At 48.5% G+C, this 17,961-nt stretch overlaps 1 protein-coding gene across 18 annotated transcripts in view; it reads left to right on the top strand.

Annotated features, from left to right (window-relative positions):
• The window catches only part of WNK1 (WNK lysine deficient protein kinase 1), a 129,407-nt gene extending 111,771 nt beyond the window's left edge, over positions 1–17,636 (top strand). For 12 of the 18 annotated variants that reach the window (XM_070371699.1, XM_070371697.1, XM_070371707.1 and 9 more), the window contains 10 exons: positions 974–1,057; positions 1,722–1,782; positions 4,076–4,158; positions 5,449–6,095; positions 6,826–7,025; positions 8,382–8,576; positions 9,430–9,522; positions 11,978–12,019; positions 14,328–14,515; positions 14,942–17,636. In XM_070371699.1, coding sequence (XP_070227800.1) covers positions 974–1,057; positions 1,722–1,782; positions 4,076–4,158; positions 5,449–6,095; positions 6,826–7,025; positions 8,382–8,576; positions 9,430–9,522; positions 11,978–12,019; positions 14,328–14,515; positions 14,942–15,259 — 1,911 coding nt within the window. In that variant the 3' untranslated portion in view covers positions 15,260–17,636. The remainder of the gene's footprint in view (positions 1–973; positions 1,058–1,721; positions 1,783–4,075; positions 4,159–5,448; positions 6,096–6,825; positions 7,026–8,381; positions 8,577–9,429; positions 9,523–11,977; positions 12,020–14,327; positions 14,516–14,941) is intronic. The other 6 variants (XM_070371710.1, XM_070371709.1, XM_070371708.1 and 3 more) reach the window with 3 other exon arrangements.
• Positions 17,637–17,961: the final 325 nt, after the last annotated feature.

Below are 17,961 nucleotides of genomic sequence, written 5' to 3'. Positions count from 1 at the left end.
AAATCCAAAACCCAGCAGAGCTCAGCTAACATGAGATTGCTCAGAGACAAGTGAAACCAGTGACATAATAATGAGATCCCATCTCACACCCGTTCTGCTCACTCGGGGTCAGAATCACCTACAGTCTGTGAATTAATATGGCCTTTCCCAGTCTACCCCCAATACCACACATGAGTCAAATTCCTATAAAGTACTGGGCATGATCCCATTGTAGCTATGTAAGAGCTTGTGACACGGGACAAGCTAGTAAACAGTGAAAATAAATTAGGGACTTAACTTTAGAATAAGATGTAAGAAAAAACATGGGAAATTGATCCCAGATACACAGTAAAACCATAATTTAAGCAACTTGCTAAATAAAGTAGTAACTCCAATAGAGAACCCACTCCATCAGCTGCTAAACTTTGGAAAAGAATGTGAAAGTCTTGAACTTACTTTCTCATTAAAAACATGTATTCCAGTTCCTCAGAAGGCCCAAAATGTGAAATGAGAAACTGCAAATTAGACCTTTGGGAGTGAGGCTAAGCAGAGGAAGGCTAGAGAGACGCACGGTTGATAGAAGCCAAGGCAGTGACGGTGTGCTAATACCTACTGTTATTCACAAGGACAGGTCCTCAGGAAGAAGACCAAACTGAAGAAGAAAATGGGGAACAATACGGCTAATCTGCCAGTCAACCCTGTACATGTTTCAGAATATATTTTTATGGAGAGGACAGATATAAGAAAGAAGACCTCAAAACTGTAAAAACATAAATGTAACTGGGTTTTTGTGTATCTTGAGAACTTGATGATACTGTTTAGAGAGCTTGGTGAATCATTCAAGCAGGAAAGCTAAGATGAGTGTAGATTATTGGGTTTAGTACTGAGTGAGCAGAGAAGGACATGCCATGTGGTCTGAGCAGGAAGCAGTGTGTCCCGTGTGCGTTGGCACTGGCCGTGCCCAAGGCTGTGCTCACCATGCTGTGTCCTTCAGCCCCCGCAGCCCCTGGGAGACCTGGACGCTCAGCTGAGAAGAACCCTCAGTCCCGAGAGTGGCATGCTGACGTCTGCCGTTGGAGTGAGTTCTGATGACCTTGATAAAATCTCCCCATAACCCTCATGTGTTATGTTCCTGGGATGTAAGCTGTGACCTTGACCACTTTGAATACCTTTAGCACCGAAGTGGAGTCTTTGCTTTTGCTCCAGTCAACAGAAATGAGATGGTTAATGAAGCAGTAACACTGACCTAGTAGCATAACCGAGCAAGACATTGGTTTTGATTTTCTCATCTTCCCTGTAGTTAGACCTCTCCCACAGACCAGCCCTGTGGATTCCGTGTTTATGCCTGGGAGGAGGCCACACTTTTAAGTTTGAAGTCTTAACGTCTTCCTTTTAGGCTTGTGACAAAATAATGTTCTGATTTAAGTTACCTTTCTGTGAATATCCACGTTTAAGCATTCCATGAGAAAAATTAAGAAAGGGATTTGGAAAGGTTAAGACTCAAAATTTCTTTTAAAAATCTCTGAAACATCCATCTTTCTTTATATCAGACTAGTTTTTAGGTTACTATCTGTCTGTCTTTATATCAGACTAGTTTTTAGGTTATTAAAAAAAATCACCTTAGACAAAAGCGTTTCTTCACACATCCTGTCTTTCTGGCCAGTGGAAAGGCAGCAGGGAAGAGACCCTCTTACTGAGCCTCTGACGCTAAAGCCGTGGTGGTGTCTGTGTGTGTCTTGCAGCCCGTGTCTGTGGTGGCTCCAACAGCAGTTGTGGAGACCGGAGCCCAACTTCCGAAGGATGGTGAGAGCACCCTTCTTTCTCTCTGTTCCCACGCCAGGCCTTCCTGTAGTTGATGGGGGGAGGTACACGTTCTTGAGAGTTTGCAGGTGTCCTTGAGACTGTCAGAGGACATTCTTACGTATTTCCTGATTGACAAGAACTGATACTAACATCTAGAGCAGTAGGGTCATGAGGTTTTTACTTCTTTTGAGTGGTGGCTTCCTAGGGGGTAATGATAGTTTCTTAGCATAAAACTCTGTTTTTAGCTAGGCCAGATCCTTGCTAAAACATAACAAGGAAATTCAAGCATATTGATAAAAGTTAATTTATTCACAGCCTCTTAGCTTTTGAGATGTATAGAAATGTAGAAGCTTGAACAGCATGGATGGTGAAAATGCACATGTAAGAGTTCAGATTCTCAGTTTTAAACATTATTTGTCTATTTCTGAATTGTTTAGAATTGGCATGTCTATAAAATAATCTGTTTTTAAAAGACACATTTCCAAAAAAAATTAATTCTGTAAAAATTATCCATACCAACAGCTTAAATGTTTTATTACAGCTTTTATCATGATGTTAGTTGTAGGTTCATATCAACTATTGTTGTTATAAAGTTTTGTTGTAAATCTCTTTTCACCATCAGTCCCACCGAACATGGGAAATTTGACACTTTTTTTGTTGTTGCCTTTTCCCAGATAACCATCCTCCTCAACATCACCTGCCCTAAGTATAATTCCCTGTATAACTATTAGTAAGATTGCCTGAATGCTCTTACTACTTCCTGTCTTCCTTAAAAGTGCTAAGTTTCACTTAAGACCTTTCTAAATTAAATTATTTTCAAGACAGTCACACTATGAATTGGCTCTTATTTTGAAAGAAGTGACTTGAAAATCAGTGGAATAGATTAGAAAGTCTAGAAATGGACAAACTAAAATGGAATGTAGAATATGAAAAGGGTGGCCTTTAAGTCAATGAGACAGATGGGGTATTTCACTAAGTAGTTTGGACAACTGGACAGCCATCTGGAAAAAAGTAAAGATGTATCACTAGCCTAGGCCAAAATAAATTCAGAGTGGAACAGAGATGGAAAATGCTGCCATAAAGCAGAACTGTAAGAAAACAAAAGGGATCTTTTTTTCCCCAACTGTCTAGAGCAGAGTTGACAAACTTGTTCTGTAAGAGGCCAGAGAGGAAATGCTTCAGGTGTTGCTGGCCATCCAGTCTCTGTCACAACTACTCAAATATCTAACCTATTGTAGCTCCACAGAAGTAATAGATAATAAATGAATGAGCTATGTTCCAATAAAATTTATTTATAAAAACAATCTGTGGGCTAGATTTGGTTCACAGATCATAGTTTGTTACTCCCTGATACAGAGAAAGATGTTGTTATTACATTTAATACCCAGCCCAGAAGCATTAATAGATTTTCAATTTCTGCATGGGGGAAAAGTACTGTTACGTCCAAAGATAAAGATAAATGAAAACCTGGGAAATGTGTGTGTTGTATATGCCTGTCACAAAAAGGACTTTGTTTTGCCAGTATAAAGAATTTCTGTAAATTTGGCATAGACCAAAATTTAAAAAAAGATAACGGGGGAAAAAAACACAAACATAGACGTGAAAATATTTAACTTCCTTTATGAAACAGAACAGTAGAATAAAACTACAAGTCGTCGTATTTTTCCCCTGTCCTTGGTAAATTCGTAAGTTAATAGCCACTGGAGACTTGGTGTATATATATAGCCTTTTTGGAGATCAGTTTATGTCTGTCAGAGTTTTAAATGGCAGTGATTCAGTACTCCCATTCTTAATTTGCTGTACAGATTTTTAATATAAGAATATACATATTAGAGCATTTGCTGCTATAAAAGTCTGCTATAGCTAGTTCCCATTTAAAATGGGTCTTTAGTGTCCTCAACAGAATCTCATGATCTTTGAGTTACAGGGCAGAGCTATAGTGTCCCTGCCCGTCAGCCTTAGTATCTCTTCTCGTGTGAGCTAAGCCAGGAAGCCGCGTTGCTGCTGTGTGGCTTTTATTCCTCCACGTGGTGTGCTGTCCTCTGTATGGTATACAGGGGAGACAGAGGGTTTCACAGCGATGTAATCTTTACACAGAAGGTGTCTGGTAGGAAGGTGAGCAGTAACCGTTTCCCCTTTTGGGCGCAGCGAAGGGGGACAGACAAAAGGAAGTGTTCCTCTCCTCTAACGAGTTTCTTCTTGGAATGCGCGGTTTCTGTTGACTCTGCTTCTGGCTAGGGAAAGGAAGCTGCTAAAAAGATGCTGACATTCGTTCTCTTCCTCCTCGGTGTAGTTCTTTCAGTCTCTCAAGTCACAGAAGCTCCTGTCCTTGTGCCCACTTCCACAGCTGGTGTTCTGAAGATGGGGCGATTTCAGGTGAGACTCTCGCTTTTAGGGGGTAGTGTGTGTGTAACGAAGGATCGATCCCCGATATGGTGAGTGGTGGTGTATGTATGATAAGGGATTTCCGATTCCGGGGTGGGAGTGTGTATATAAGAAACTTACATCTGTCTTTGGGGACCTAATTGCCATCAATGATATGTCTTTTTTAGGAGCACTTTAGAGCTGTTTATCATTTTCCTCTCTTAAAATAACACATGCTCATTCAGGAAAATGAAGAATACTCAGAGTGGTATTCTGAAGTACTCTGAAGAATACTTAGAGAAGCAGTGGACAGTTGTCCTCCCTGCCCATCCTCCTCTTTTCCTTTTGCTCTGTGCATGTGTGGACCTGACATTGACCCTGCTTCTTTTCTGATAGCTCTCTGTAGCTTTTCCCATTTAGGGGTAGGGTTACCTAGCCATTCTCCTATTGTCAGTCATTAGGCAGTTTCTAATTTTTTAATAAGTAACAGTAAACATCTTTGTATAAAAAAGTTTTCATGTTTAGGATAACTTAAGTTTGATTTCCATAGTGAAAATACTGAGTCAGCATCAAATAACACCATGTAATTATATTTTCCCAATTGGGAAACAAGTGAATATTTTCTGGGTTAGTGATAGGGATATGGCAAAACCAATACAATATTGTAAAGTTAAAAAAAAAAAAAGTATGAGATAAAGATGCTTTGGGATTAAAAAATCTTTTTCTGTTTTCTTAGCTACTTTCTAGCTATTCTCAGGATAGCACTTGAAGCTGGGGGTATTGGATCACATTCTTCTTATTTGTAAAGTGTTCTCGGAGTTTGCGGCTTCACTGACTGTATTTCTAATACATTGTTGAACTAGCACAGGAATCTGGATCCTTCATTTAGCGCTAGCTAGTTGTCCTATTTCTTGAAGCTTAGCTGTCATTTAACATTTATTGGATGTAATCTTTGTAGTTTCTCTTGTTTACAAGCAATCGTCAATATTCTGTGACCTGTTGTTATTTATATTTTAATAAGATGTGATCTGAGTCCTGTGCACAACAGGAGATAATGGAAGTAGCGAATTTGCTTGGCTTAGCCAGCTGCTCAGAATGGGCATCTGACTGCACATCTCAGTGCAGACGTGTCATGCTCTGCAGTGCGGTTCCTTCTGTTTTCGCAGTCTGAGGTGGAGGGCCTGTGTAAACAAATGATCAGCCTACTCAGACTGGGACTTGAAGTGCTTCACTGTTTTATCATCCGTTGTGAAAATGGAGTGTCTGGGAGTTCTTTAGTCTCACTTTGGTCTATTGTGTCAGGTCTCAGTTGCAATGGATGACCCCCAGAAGGAGGGTAAAAGTAAGTCGGAGGATGCCAAGTCTGTCCACTTCGCATCCAGCACGTCAGAGTCCTCGGTGCTGTCAAGCAGCAGCCCCGAGAGCACCGTGGTGAAAGCAGAGCCCAACGGGCTGGCCGTCCGGGGCGCCTCTGCAGACATGCCTGACAGCGCCCACCAGCCACCTGCCTCAGAAGCTGGGCAGCCTAGCAAGGTGGGCCGTTTTCAGGTGACCACCACAGCGAGCAGAGTGGGTCGCTTCTCTGTGTCCAGAACTGAAGACAAGATGGCTGAGGTGAAGGGAGAGGAGCCAGTGGTCTCTCCTTTCATGGACTCGGAACACGACATTCCTCCCACCGTGACGCCAAAGAAAGAGAAACCCGAACTGTCTGAGCCTTCGCATCTGAACGGGCCGTCTTCCGACCTGGAGGCTGCCTTCCTCAGCCGGGACGTGGATGCTGGCTCAGGGAGCCCTCACTCCCCTCCGCAGCTGAGCTCCAAGAGCCTTCCTGCCCAGAGCCTCAGTCAGAGCCTCAGCAATTCTTTCAACTCCTCCTACATGAGCAGCGACAATGAGTCAGACATTGAAGACGAGGACTTAAAGTTAGAGCTTCGCCGACTACGGGAAAAGTGAGTGTGTTTCTCCCATGAGGGTGGCGGCAGAGCTGTGTGAGGACCCAGTTCCTGGTGCTGGAGAGGTGACACAGGAGCGGGGCCTCTGGATGTAGTTCTTGGAAGGACTCAGGGCATCCCTAGTTACAGAACTGCCTCAGCACCTGTGCATGACTGCTACATGTGGTTTTTAACACTAGCACTTCAGCGTTATTAACCTAATCTTGACCATTTCTTAGCCTACTGAATGAATCTGGTAATGGCACTGGGGTGTAGAATACTTGAACAGGTTTTCTTGGTCACAGTTGACAAACTGGATTTGAGTTGCCAGTTCAGTATCCTGGATAGAGCCTCAAAGTCAGGAAATCCTTCTGGAACATCATCAGCCATTTGTGGTTGGCTAGTAGCTTTTTCTGGAGAAGGAAATGGCAACCCACTTCAGTACTCCTGCCTAGAAAATTCCATGGATGGAGGAGCCTGGTGGGCTACAGTCCATGGGGTCGCAAAGAGTCGGACACGACTGAGTGACTTCACTTCACTTAGGAGCTTTTTGGAATTGGCTTGGGTGGTAGAGGCCAGCAAGAAGAGCTGACAGACGAGAATCTCAAGCTGGTAGAAGTTAGATTAAGTGCATTTGAGGGACAGATTCATTAGTAAGTAAACCTGTGCGTGAAGGTGAAATCATGTTAATTCTTTTTGGAACAGAGGTGGTTATTCTATTTTTTAATTGTTTGGTTATCTTTTGTAGACATCTTAAAGAGATTCAGGACCTGCAGAGTCGCCAGAAGCACGAAATTGAGTCTTTATACACCAAACTGGGCAAGGTTCCTCCTGCTGTCATCATTCCCCCAGCAGCCCCCCTTGCAGGGAGAAGGAGGCGACCCACCAAAAGCAAAGGGAGCAAGTCCAGTCGCAGCAGCTCTTTGGGGAATAAAAGCCCTGGACCAGGTCAGCCGTGGCCATCCTGTCTTGTGTTTCTGTCTCCATCTGTGTGTAGAAGCTGTTGAATATTGGCTACTTGAGTTGAATTAATTGTGAAGGAGTTTGACTTTCCTATAGTCTCACTTCCTTGCCTTCACTCCCCATGTTTATAGAACCTCTTTTTGAGCCTGGAAGACAGGGTAGTACTGTGGCCTTTTCCTGTGTTGCCTGTATTGCTGTCTGGTGGTTTCCTTCATGTGTAGTTGTTCTTGACTCATAGAACTCACATGTCCCCAAACTCCTAGGCAGCTGGAAGAAAACACACTGTTTTCTCTTTAGTAAAGTCCAGGTCAGTTCTCTCTTTTTAATGAGTGGAGTGGTCATAATCACAATTGGGATGAATGTAAATTTCATATAGGTGTTTGGGTATGTCATGTGATAATGTCCTTGATTAAAGTTTTGTTTTATTTAGCTGTATGGGAATAAAGAACATGCTAGTATTTATAGTCAAAAAAATAGTTAAATCATAATCTCTTATTTTTGTGGTTTGCCTGTTTTTTCTCTATTATGTAGAGTTTTTCCCCTTCGGTGAAGTTATGGTAATGTTAGATAACTAGTTGTAAGTAAAAGCAGCTGTAACACACTTACATACTTATACTCCAGTACACTTGGCACTTGCTCTTCAGTTCTCATGTTAACTGTATTGGACAGCACTTGCAGGCCTAATAGCTTCCCATTCTCTGCAAGTTTTCTGGGGCCCAAACCTTTTCTCTGGGATGTTAGAGCCAATTCATTATGAGATGTGAGATCATAAGTCACAGCAGCTAATTTAGATTCTGATCCCAATTTCAGCCTTCTTTTGGAGTGTACTTCTGTTCCACTAATTATACTAAGGAATAGCCAGGTGTCCACTTCAGGACACCTGGCTAATGAGTGAAAGCTGCCTATCAAAAATAACTCTAAATATGCATTACTCTATAACCCCTGTATCATTTTTTGACACCTCTTTGTACTTGATTGACACATGGACCAGAAGGACTAAGGAGAGACTGTCTGTGGACCACTCTCAGCTATGAGAGGGTAAAAGGCAGGGCTGAGGTCACGCAGTGGCGTTCCCTTGTCTCCTGCACGTGCTCTCATCTTACCCAGCTTGGACTCCTGAGTCCCCCGGGTTATCTGCAGCTCAGCAGCTTCAGGGACGGGGTCCTGCAGCCCTGTTGCCTCTCCTTCATCTCTTACTCCCCATCCCGTCCAGAGGCTTTTGCCCTTTGGTCTGTAGCTTCTGACCTGTTATCACTCCCTTGGTGGGACAAACAGCAGACAGTACTGTCCAGGGCAGGGGGAGAGCTGTGCCCTGCCTCACACCACTGTGTCTTCTGACAGGTACCCTGTCTGGCCAGAGTGCAGCTTCAGTCTTGCACCCTCAGCAGACCCTCCCCGCTCCTGGCAGCGTCCCGGAGACAGGGCCCAACCAGCTGTTACAGCCTGTGAAGCCATCTCCTTCCAGTGACAACCTGTACTCGGCCTTTACCAGCGATGGTGCCATTTCAGTACCAAGCCTTTCTGCGCCAGGTCAAGGTGAGAGCCACGGGCAGCCACCATCCTCCGGGAGCCTTGAAATGCAGACACAGCCACACGCAGGGCAGAAGCCTGGGGCAGGCGGGTGGCTTGGGGGAGCAGCTGACCTGGAACCTGCTGCCTACATGGTTCTTTGGGCTGCAGAGGGGGGTGGGTAGCAACTCGCTTGGGTGGGATCACTGCTCCCTTCTGGTGGAAGTAGGTTTTCTTCAAGGGATTACAGCAGAAAGTAGCCCTGTGACGCCTCAGTGTGGTGCAGGACTCCTTTGGGATTTGGAACTTATGATTTAATACTGGACTAGGGTTTCCTGAAACCAGATTCTTAGGTGTTTTAGCCCTTTCTGAAAGTTAATGCATTTGTTCAGCCAATGTAGACTTTAATAATTTCTAAGTGTGAGAGAGACATACTAAAGTGAATAGCCCTAAAATTCAAGTTGCTGCCTTTAATCTACTTCCCAAGTATAGGTCGTTTAATAAACAGAGGTTTAATAAAATGATCACTCAGAACATTCCTGTAGAGGAAAGACCTTTTAGTAACATTAGACAAAACTTAAAAGCTGTTGGGCATCTGGGTGGAAAAGAATGAGGGGAATCTAGATGGCAAACGGAGGTGCCTTTGCTGCAGCTTTGCGAAGGTTAGAGATTAGCCTGTCTCTGAGCGTGCTGGTGGGTGGCGCAGTCTGGGCTGGTGGGGGACAGACCTGACCCCTGCCTCTGGCGCGCAGGCCTGTCCTGCAGGCTCGTCCCTCTGTGTGCCGTCCTAGTACATCTGGCTCTCAGCTCGGGTTCTAACGTCTCGTAGCTGTGTTCTGTCTCTTCTCTCCCTGTTCTCCCCGTTCTTCCCCTCTCACAGGCTGTGCCAAGTTTAACTGTGCGTCCGAGCAGGTGACGTTCAAAGCTGGCGGCAGGAGGACGCGATTTCTGAGTACGCCCTGCTTGGCTCTTTGTGTGTAACACCTTTACTCTTCCTCGCCCCTGTGTCTGCCGCGGGTCTTGTCTCACGCAGTCCACCCTCATCTGTGTCTGTGCATCGTCTCTGCGGTGGCTTGGCTGAGCTAGTGTCGCCCTCAGAAGTTTGGGCCTCTGTTAATTACGATAGAAGATGGAGATCTGATCATAGGTTTCTGTAAACTTCAAAATGAATTTTCTGGTAGAACTGCCTCTTCCTCAGCCTGTGCCAGAGGGCAGCACGGTGTCCAGGGCAAGGGACTGCTGGGTCGTTCAGCATAGTGATGCCTGCGCGCCCAGCCATGCATAGTGCTACCCCTTGCTCTGGCATTAGGAGTCACAGCAAGCTTCCTGACCGCCGCTGCAGGGAGAACTGAACCCCTGTTTTTGTATTATTTTTCAGAGTAGATTGAAAGTTGTTTTTTTTGTTTTTGTTTTTGTTTTCGTAATCTCAGTTAAGCATAACCACCTATCAATTGTAAAGATGCTGGAATCTCTTCCCTGGATGTTTTCACCACCACTGCCCTCTGAGGGTTTCAAAGAGGGTTTCGGTGTAGTTCGTCTTATAAATTAAGCTCACTAAGACCGAGGGCCAGCACCTGCAAGCCAAGATGGGCTTTTTAACAAAATCGCTGGGACTTCTCAGCTTTCTTCCCCAAAACAAGGCTCCTGCCTCTCCAGCCCACCTCCCTGCATGTGGAGTGTGGGTGGTCCTGCACAGACCCGGTGAGATCACAGGCACGAGGCAGGAGCCCAGGGAAGCACACGTCTTTTCTCTCTAATCAGCCTGGCACGTTCCAGTAGTTGATAAGCATATGTTGAAATGAGAATTTTAAAAACAAAACTGAGGTTTAAGTAAAAAACCTTTGTTAGAGCTTAAAAGATCTTCTCTGTTAAGGCCTCAAACTTCTGATGTGGCTGTTGACATACTTTTTAAGTGCATGTGCTCGGACTGTCGTCGTCTCTTGAGTGTGGTTCAGAGGTCCTTGGGCCTCATACAACACTAGTCCAGGGCTGTGTAGCCCAGAGGGAGGTGGAAGGCCTTCCCCGCTTGGTAGGGCAACGGCTTTCCTGGCAAGCCTTAGTGGGTGAGTGAAAGTCACTCAGTCGTGTCCAACAGTTTGTGACCCCATGGACTATACACAGTCCATGGAATTCTCCAGCCAGAATACTGGAGTCGGTAGCCTTTCCCTTCTCCAGAGGATCTTCCCAACCCAGGGATGGAACCCAGGTCTCCTGCATTGCAGACGGATTCTTTACCAGCTGAGCCACAAGGGAAGCCAAAGAATACTGAAGTGGGTAGCCTGTTCCTTCTCCAGGGGATCTTCTGGACCCAGGAATCAAACCGGGGTCTCCTGCATTGCAGGCAGATTCTTTACCAGCTGAGCTGTCAGGGCCTGGCTAGGCTAGGCTGACCAACAGTGTTAGCTCCTCGGCACTTAAGTCAGCACTTGAAGTCCTGTGTCCAGTTAGATGACTGAAGGGACAGTAACAGCAGGGGACAAGTGTTTGGAGGTGTCAGTCCAGTGTTATGTGGCCTGTAGTGTCTCAGAGGGAAGGAGGAAGACCAGGGCATTTTTGTGAGGGAAGTATTGTGTGACAGGCACCTCTTCGGTTAGCTCAGAACATTCCCATCGCACTTGGAAAGGTAGGTGGTGTTACAGTGTCGTTCAGATGAATGAGAGATCCTGCCTCCGTTGAAGGCACGTCAGTGTCCATCATGTAAGCCTTTGTGAGCAGATCGCAAGATGCAGATTTAAAGCAAATAAACCCAGTGGTTTAGGACTGCCGAGCCCTGGTTCAGTCCCTGTCGGGGAACTAAAGGCCCAAAAGCAGTGTGGTGTGGCCAAAAAGAAAAAAAAGTTGAAAGAGCAAATATGGACAGAGATATTGGGCTCTTGGGTGTTGGGGTCTTAACTAGTCTGGGGTGCTTCACTCTGTGCTCAAAACAGATAATGGTTTGGAAGCACGGCTTGGCTTCATGCTTTATTTTTGTTTGAAAGTTGCTCGTTTTCCACATACTTTTAAAAGATTTTTCTAGGGGGGACGGGGTTAGTATGTATGTCTAGGGTTTGGAAATAGTGTGTTAGCCAGTTTAAATGAGAACTGTAATGATGGTGCCACCTGTCAGCCTCCTGTGGTGGAATTGCGAATGCATTTAATGCAGTGCGTCCTAACAGCCCAGCAGGAGAAGCAGGAGGGGGCCAGGGCGTGGAGAGACTGCCTGGGTATTCGAGGTTCCAGCAGTGAGGCCAGAGCCCCAGAAGCCTGGTGTGGGGCTCGCTCCTCCAGACAGCGTGGGGTGGGGCCGTGGGCCGGGAGGGGCCCCCGCGCAGCCCAGGCCCTCTCCCCTCCCTCTCTCCTGCTGGGCCCTGGTGTGCTGTTTGGAGAGTCTAATTATGTACACTTCTGTTCCCTAACCTTTAACACACTGCTCTCTCTTTGTGCTTCAGGGAAGATGGTGAAAAAAGTCTGCCCTTGCAACCAGCTCTGTAGTAATTATCCTTTCTTTCTGTTACTTCTGCTCCCTGACTGTGAAGCCTGTCGCCCTGAGCTCTTTGCGCCCCGCAGCCTCTCGACTCCTGGACCCCAGCCCTGCACCCTTTTCTGGTGTCGTCTTCAACACACTCAGTGGTTGCCACTGGCTCTCCTTCCAGATTCCAAGTCCCCTCACAGTCCATGCTCTCGGTGACAGCCCACACCCGGCTCTGTGACAGCTGTGGGTGGGGGCGCCCGCGGGTGTGTGTAGGGCGAGTGGGGCTGCCTCGCGCCCCCTGAGGAGTCAGCCAGCTGTGTAGATGGTGCAGACAATGGCAGCTGCCGCCAAGGGGCTCTTCCAGAAAACGGTGCTTGGGAGGCGGGCAGTAAGCGTGGCTCATAGTGGGCTCTTGTTACTAGAAGGGGGCAGGGGTGGGGGGCTGACTATATGGCAGGAGAACATTTTTGGTGAGAAAGCATGCACTCACTGCTTTTAGAATTTTTGAGCAGAACTGAGAAGGGTTTAAAGGACAGTGAGTGTCCTCTGAAGGCTGGCCGTGTCTCAGAAACACCTGCTCTGCTGGTTTCGTCACCGCTTTCCTGCTGCCACCAACCACGTGCACCCCCATTCTCCTGGGTTTAGTAGCCAAGCCAGCTTTTCCTAGAGTTAATTTCTGCTTGGAAAGCTGGGGGGTGTGTGTCACCCTCCTGTGGGAAGGCGGTTTGCAGAAGCCAGGATGAGAAGGTGGCCTGTGTGGCTGGCGCTCCCCCGGTGTCCACGCTGCACCCAGTGTCGAGGGGCCTCGGCACCCAGCTGAGCCGGCCTGTGGCAGCTGCGCTCCCCTCCGTGGCTGCTGACAGCTCTGCTCACTTGTGACCTCTGTGTCGTCCTCATCGTCTCACTCGCCACCAAGCTCACACCGCCGTGGTCACGCACACGGGGGGCGGGGGGCGAGACGGTCCTCGTGCATGCGCTGACACCCACCCCCACCCCCGTCCCCGCCTGCGCTGCCTCCCTGCTGCCGTCCCGGAAGCCTGTGTCCTGTGCGTCCCACTGTCCTCCTGGGTGCCGCCCTGTAAGGAACTCGGCCCCGGCCCCCGCCCGCCGTGTTGCCTGGGTGCTGAGAAGCACGGGACCTCTGCGCTGGGCAGCCTCACCTCACGACAGCTGTTCCTCCCGCACTCGGGCTTGGGTGCCCAGCCCAGGCGGGTGAGCCACCCCCGTCGTGGGGCCTGGGGGGTGGGGGGCGAGTTGCTTCTGGCGCTGCTGGACTGTGACAGCGGGCAGTGTCCGCACGTAGACATTCAGCCCTGGCCTTGACTGGGGATCTGGAGTCCTCTTGGCTCATGCATTACAGTGGCCGCTTACAGTTATTCTGCAGCACATGTGAGATCTGGTAAGAAAGTGGGGGTGCGGGGAATACACAAGACCCTGACTCTTCTTTCCCTCTTCCCTCAAACCTGCCTCTCGAATAATCGCCAGTGTGCCCTCCAGCAGAGCCGAAATCAGGCAGGACACAGACTCCTTTCTTCCTCATGAAACCATAGAGACCCTTCATCACAGCCCCAGAGCCTCTGCTCCCCGCACCCCCTGCCTCCCTGGGTGCACAGAGAGTGCCTGCTCTTTGGGGAGGGGCAGGGCGGGGAGAAGCCAGCCGCCGTGCAGCCGTGTCTTCCTGGAGCCAAGAGGCTTGGGCGCAGCACAGAAACCTCCTTGTGCTTTCCTCACAGGGAGTTGGGAGAGGCTGAGCCTTCCCTTGATGTTTGCATTCATGTTTATGGGCCCAGGCAAAGAAGCTTTCTGAACAGAGCACGCGTTCTCTCGTCTCCCTCTCTGTGGAAGAACGGCTGAGCGCGTCCCGGACCCCGTTCCCCCGCGGCTTGGGAGCCCAGCTCTCCTCAGGCCTGTGCTCGCAGTGCTTCGGCTCCCGCGGGGACCCTGCCCGTGCTCAGGGGGCCCTCGGCTCTTGCCCTGTCCTGCAGCATTCAGAGCAACCAGGCTTGGTGGCTACAGCACACAGCTCTCCTCAGCGGGCGCTGGGCACAGGCCCAGCACCAAGTGTCCGCGCTCCCGACACCGTGGGGACGGGCGGAGCGAGGCCCCGGCCCTCCTCCCTCCTGGCAGCTCCTGAGGAGAGCCTCCCCCGGCCCTGCTATACGCAGCGTTTGGCTCCTGAGACCCTGAAACCTCCCTTCTGCATGGCTCCCTGGCTCATCCCCCCGTCCTGGGCTTGCCCTTCATCATCGTGGGAGGTCTCTCCTCTCCCGAAGTCACCACCGAAGTCCCTTCTAACGGGCGTGCCTTGTTGCTTCTTCTGACCTCAGGGACCAGCAGCACCAACGCCGTCGGGGGAGCCGTGAGCAGCCAGGCCGCCCCGGCTCCGCCTCCTGCCGTGACGTCCAGCAGGAAGGGCATGTTCACGGACGACCTGCACAAGCTGGTGGACAACTGGGCCCGGGACGCCATGAGTCTCTCAGGCAGGCGGGGAAGCAAAGGACACGTGAGCTATGAGGTCAGCGCACCCCTCGTGCTTCCTCCTGCCTGTCCGAGTGTCGCTGGGCACGGGGACCCTGCCGTGACCACCTCCAGGGGCTCCTGAGTGCTAGCACTTCCGGGAAAAAAGACAGCAATCAGCTAGGTCCCTTCTTAGTTTCTTTCCCTGGATTCCTTGCTCTGAACTGAGTCAGCCCAGTTTTTCTTCCCTTTTCCTTAACACTCTGAATGGTGTGTGCTTGTGCCACTCACGCGAGGCATGCGATGCCACCCCCTTCCAGTCAGAACAGGTATGTGGTGAGTGTCAGGAGCCAGTGATGGTGATGAAAGGCTGTCTGGGAGTTGTTCTCCCGACCCTGTAAGGTCAGAGCAGCCCAGGCCTAGAACTCTCTCTCGCCCTGTACCCGTCCCACCTGCACGGCTTCACCGCCTGTTCTCTCTCCAGGGCCCTGGCATGGCAAGGAAGTTCTCCGCGCCCGGTCAGCTGTGCGTCTCCATGACCTCAAACCTGGGCGGCTCTGCCCCCGGCTCTGCAGCGTCAGCTACCTCTCTAGGGCACTTCCCCAAGTCCATGTGCCCCCCTCAGCAGTACGGTTTCCCTACCCCCCCGTTTGGCACGCAGTGGAGCGGGACGGGTGGCCCGGCACCCCAGCCGCTTAGCCAGTTCCAGCCTGTGGGAACAGCCTCCTTACAGAATTTCAACATCAGCAACTTGCAGAAATCCATCAGCAACCCCCCAGGTTCCAACCTGCGGACCACGTAGACCCGAGGCGATCCTGGGGCAGGTTTGGGGACAGGAGATGGAATGTGGGGGGTCGGGGGCATAGCCTATATGCTGACTACTAGTGCTGCATTTAACTGGTCATTTCTTGCCAGAAAGGAATGTTTTAATCCCGCTTAGAGCCCTTGGAGTGGAGCCCCCCGCCCTCACCATCGCCTGAGTGGGAGGAGGGGAGGGCAGCTGTCTTGTGTGCGCTTTGTCGTTGCCCAGACCCAGCAGCGAGCCGTTGGGAAGTGGGGTTGGTCAGAAGGCTCCTAGAGAGCTCTGGAAAAGCAGAGCCGTCTACATTTTCAGGTGGTGGGGCTCTTCATTTTGGTAGCCACCCCAACCCCTTACTTACTCCCTCAAGAATATAAACCACAAGACAAAAAATTTAAACTATTGGGCTCTCTCCTACCCTGTCGCCCACTGTTTTTCTTTCTCCTGTCTCCCCCTACCCCCGACCCCAATCCAGCCAATCTTTAGAACCCAGTGCAGACACCAGGGGAGGGATGGAGGTTTCAGCCCTTTCTTACAATAGGTCATTAGTGCTTTAAGCAAATGATATTCGCAGCTTTGACTGCAGCATTAGCAATTAGGAAAAAAATTAAGTTCCCTGCGGACATGTAACTTTGCCATCAGTTTTGATGTGGAAACACTGTGATGTATAAATGTTGTTGGACAACAGTAGTTTAAGAGTAAAATATGAAAGGCTTAAAAAGGCTAGCTCTGTCCTTTACTTACTGAGATTTCACTTTTCTCCTTTGTATTTCCATTGTATTAGATAAATAAATGTGAATGTAAAATTGTATAAATCACTCTACTTGAATACTTCCGTCCTCCCAGTACCGCTTGCTGGATGCTTAGTGCCTTGGACTTCTATCGCTTCTGCCGTTGCATCAACTTCTCGTCAGACCCTGGTCAGCTGGTCAGCGAGGGTGTGTGGAAGGAGAGCGTGGGTCCGTGTGACCCAGCAGTGGACTGTGTTGTAAGGAAACTGGAAGGGTATTTTTTTCAAGTCATTTAACAGTTTTGTAAGATGAGCAGGGTGAGAAGTTAAGTTGACATCAGTGGTTAAAGCAGAAAACTGTTTCAGGACAAATGAGGAGGGAGGCTGTCACCAAGTCGGGCAGTTACCAGGCTGAGCGTGGCGTGCAATTGGTGCCGAGAGACTAGAGGCTGCAGAACAGATGTGTTTTGAAGACGTGGTGCTTGGCCAGCGGCTGCCCTAAGCCTTACTTACCTGCGCTGGGCTTGAACTCAGAAGATTGAGAAGAAATGGCTGAAGAGAAAGGAAGCGGGTAGGGGCTGGTTTTTAAGTTGGGAAATGTGATCGTGAAACGTCTCAGATGGAGAAAGTTGCTCTAAGAAAAATTGTTTGCCTTGCCTTCCTCTTGGTGCAAATGTACCGTGTATTTCTCAACGTGGGGTCCTGCAGTTGTGGCAAGTGGCCCCACATCTGAAATAAGCACCGTAGGAACGGCTGCTTGTTCCTCCTCACTTCTGTATAATGTCCAGAGGGTTGCAGGGTCATAATCTCCCGGCTACCTTTGTTTCTAGAGTGACAATGGATATTCTCATATAAAGACTCCCCTCAAGTAATAACTGCAACCAGCCAGTATTATTTAGTGCTATGCCTGGTTGTGATGGGCAGTTCTCTTTATTTTCAGAAACTTCAGGAAATATTCTCCCATTGCCTATTTTGGGGATCTCTGTTCTCCCAGAAGATGGGGCAAGAAGCTAGGACTCTTAATCTTGGGGTGCTTCTTCTCTTGACCCTGAGCCACCTCAGTGGCCCAACCCAGGAATCTCCATGACAGGAAGAGCCTGGCTGTCCTGTCCTTCGTTGGCCGTTTTCTTTTAAGTTAGCCAAGGCCCCAAAGATGCAAACGAAAGCTGAGGCTTTTAGGAAGGTAAGAGATGAGAAGGGCAGGTGCTCCAAGCTTTGCTTTGAAACTTTACTTTTTCTCTGCCTGTAATCCTTGAGAAATGGTAAGAGTAAGGACCGAACAAGAAGTGCTGAGGAAATGGGAAACGGACACGTGGACAGAGGGGACGGACTTTGTACCCAAGGAGGGAGCCAAGTGCAGCACGACTCTGGTCACTTTGGTTTAATGATGTTGAGGTCTCTTCACTCACATGGAAAGTAAGAACTGGTTTTACTTACTGTTGATTTTTTTCCCCTCCTGTGGATGAAATAACTGAAACCTAGAGGAATGAACCAGTGCTACTGAACTGTTTAAATTATTTTCGTGTTAATAGTACACTTTGAGTATCTTTTTCCACATTAAAAAAATCTTTCTGAATTATAAATGTTTTCCTTACGTTATTTAACAATGTACACTGTTTAAAAAAAAATAAACTGAATTCAAACCTTGGGGATTCTTGGCAGCCGTCACTCCTGTTTGGCGCTGTGGGTGCACTTCGTGCTTGTGGACATGTGACGAAGCCACGCGAGTAAACCAAACTTGGTTTTATTGAGCTGTGGGGATTCATTTTCAGCAGGTGCCTTTTCGTGATCACATTAGCTGATATGACTTGTATGCAATTTATAACTGGATTCCTATCTCCAGAAACTTTTTCAGTGATTCTGACCTTAACTGAGATGCTGCAGACAAGGAAGATAGCGGTAACAATAACCAAAACCAGAAAAAAATTTTCTGCAGCTCAGGTGAGGGGTCGGGGGTGCTGGGGTGGCCGAGGCC

Source organism: Bos mutus, chromosome 5 (genome assembly GCF_027580195.1).
Source record: "Bos mutus isolate GX-2022 chromosome 5, NWIPB_WYAK_1.1, whole genome shotgun sequence".
In the NCBI taxonomy this organism is placed as follows: domain Eukaryota; kingdom Metazoa; phylum Chordata; class Mammalia; order Artiodactyla; family Bovidae; genus Bos; species Bos mutus.
This window is presented reverse-complemented; position numbering and strand designations above follow the sequence as displayed.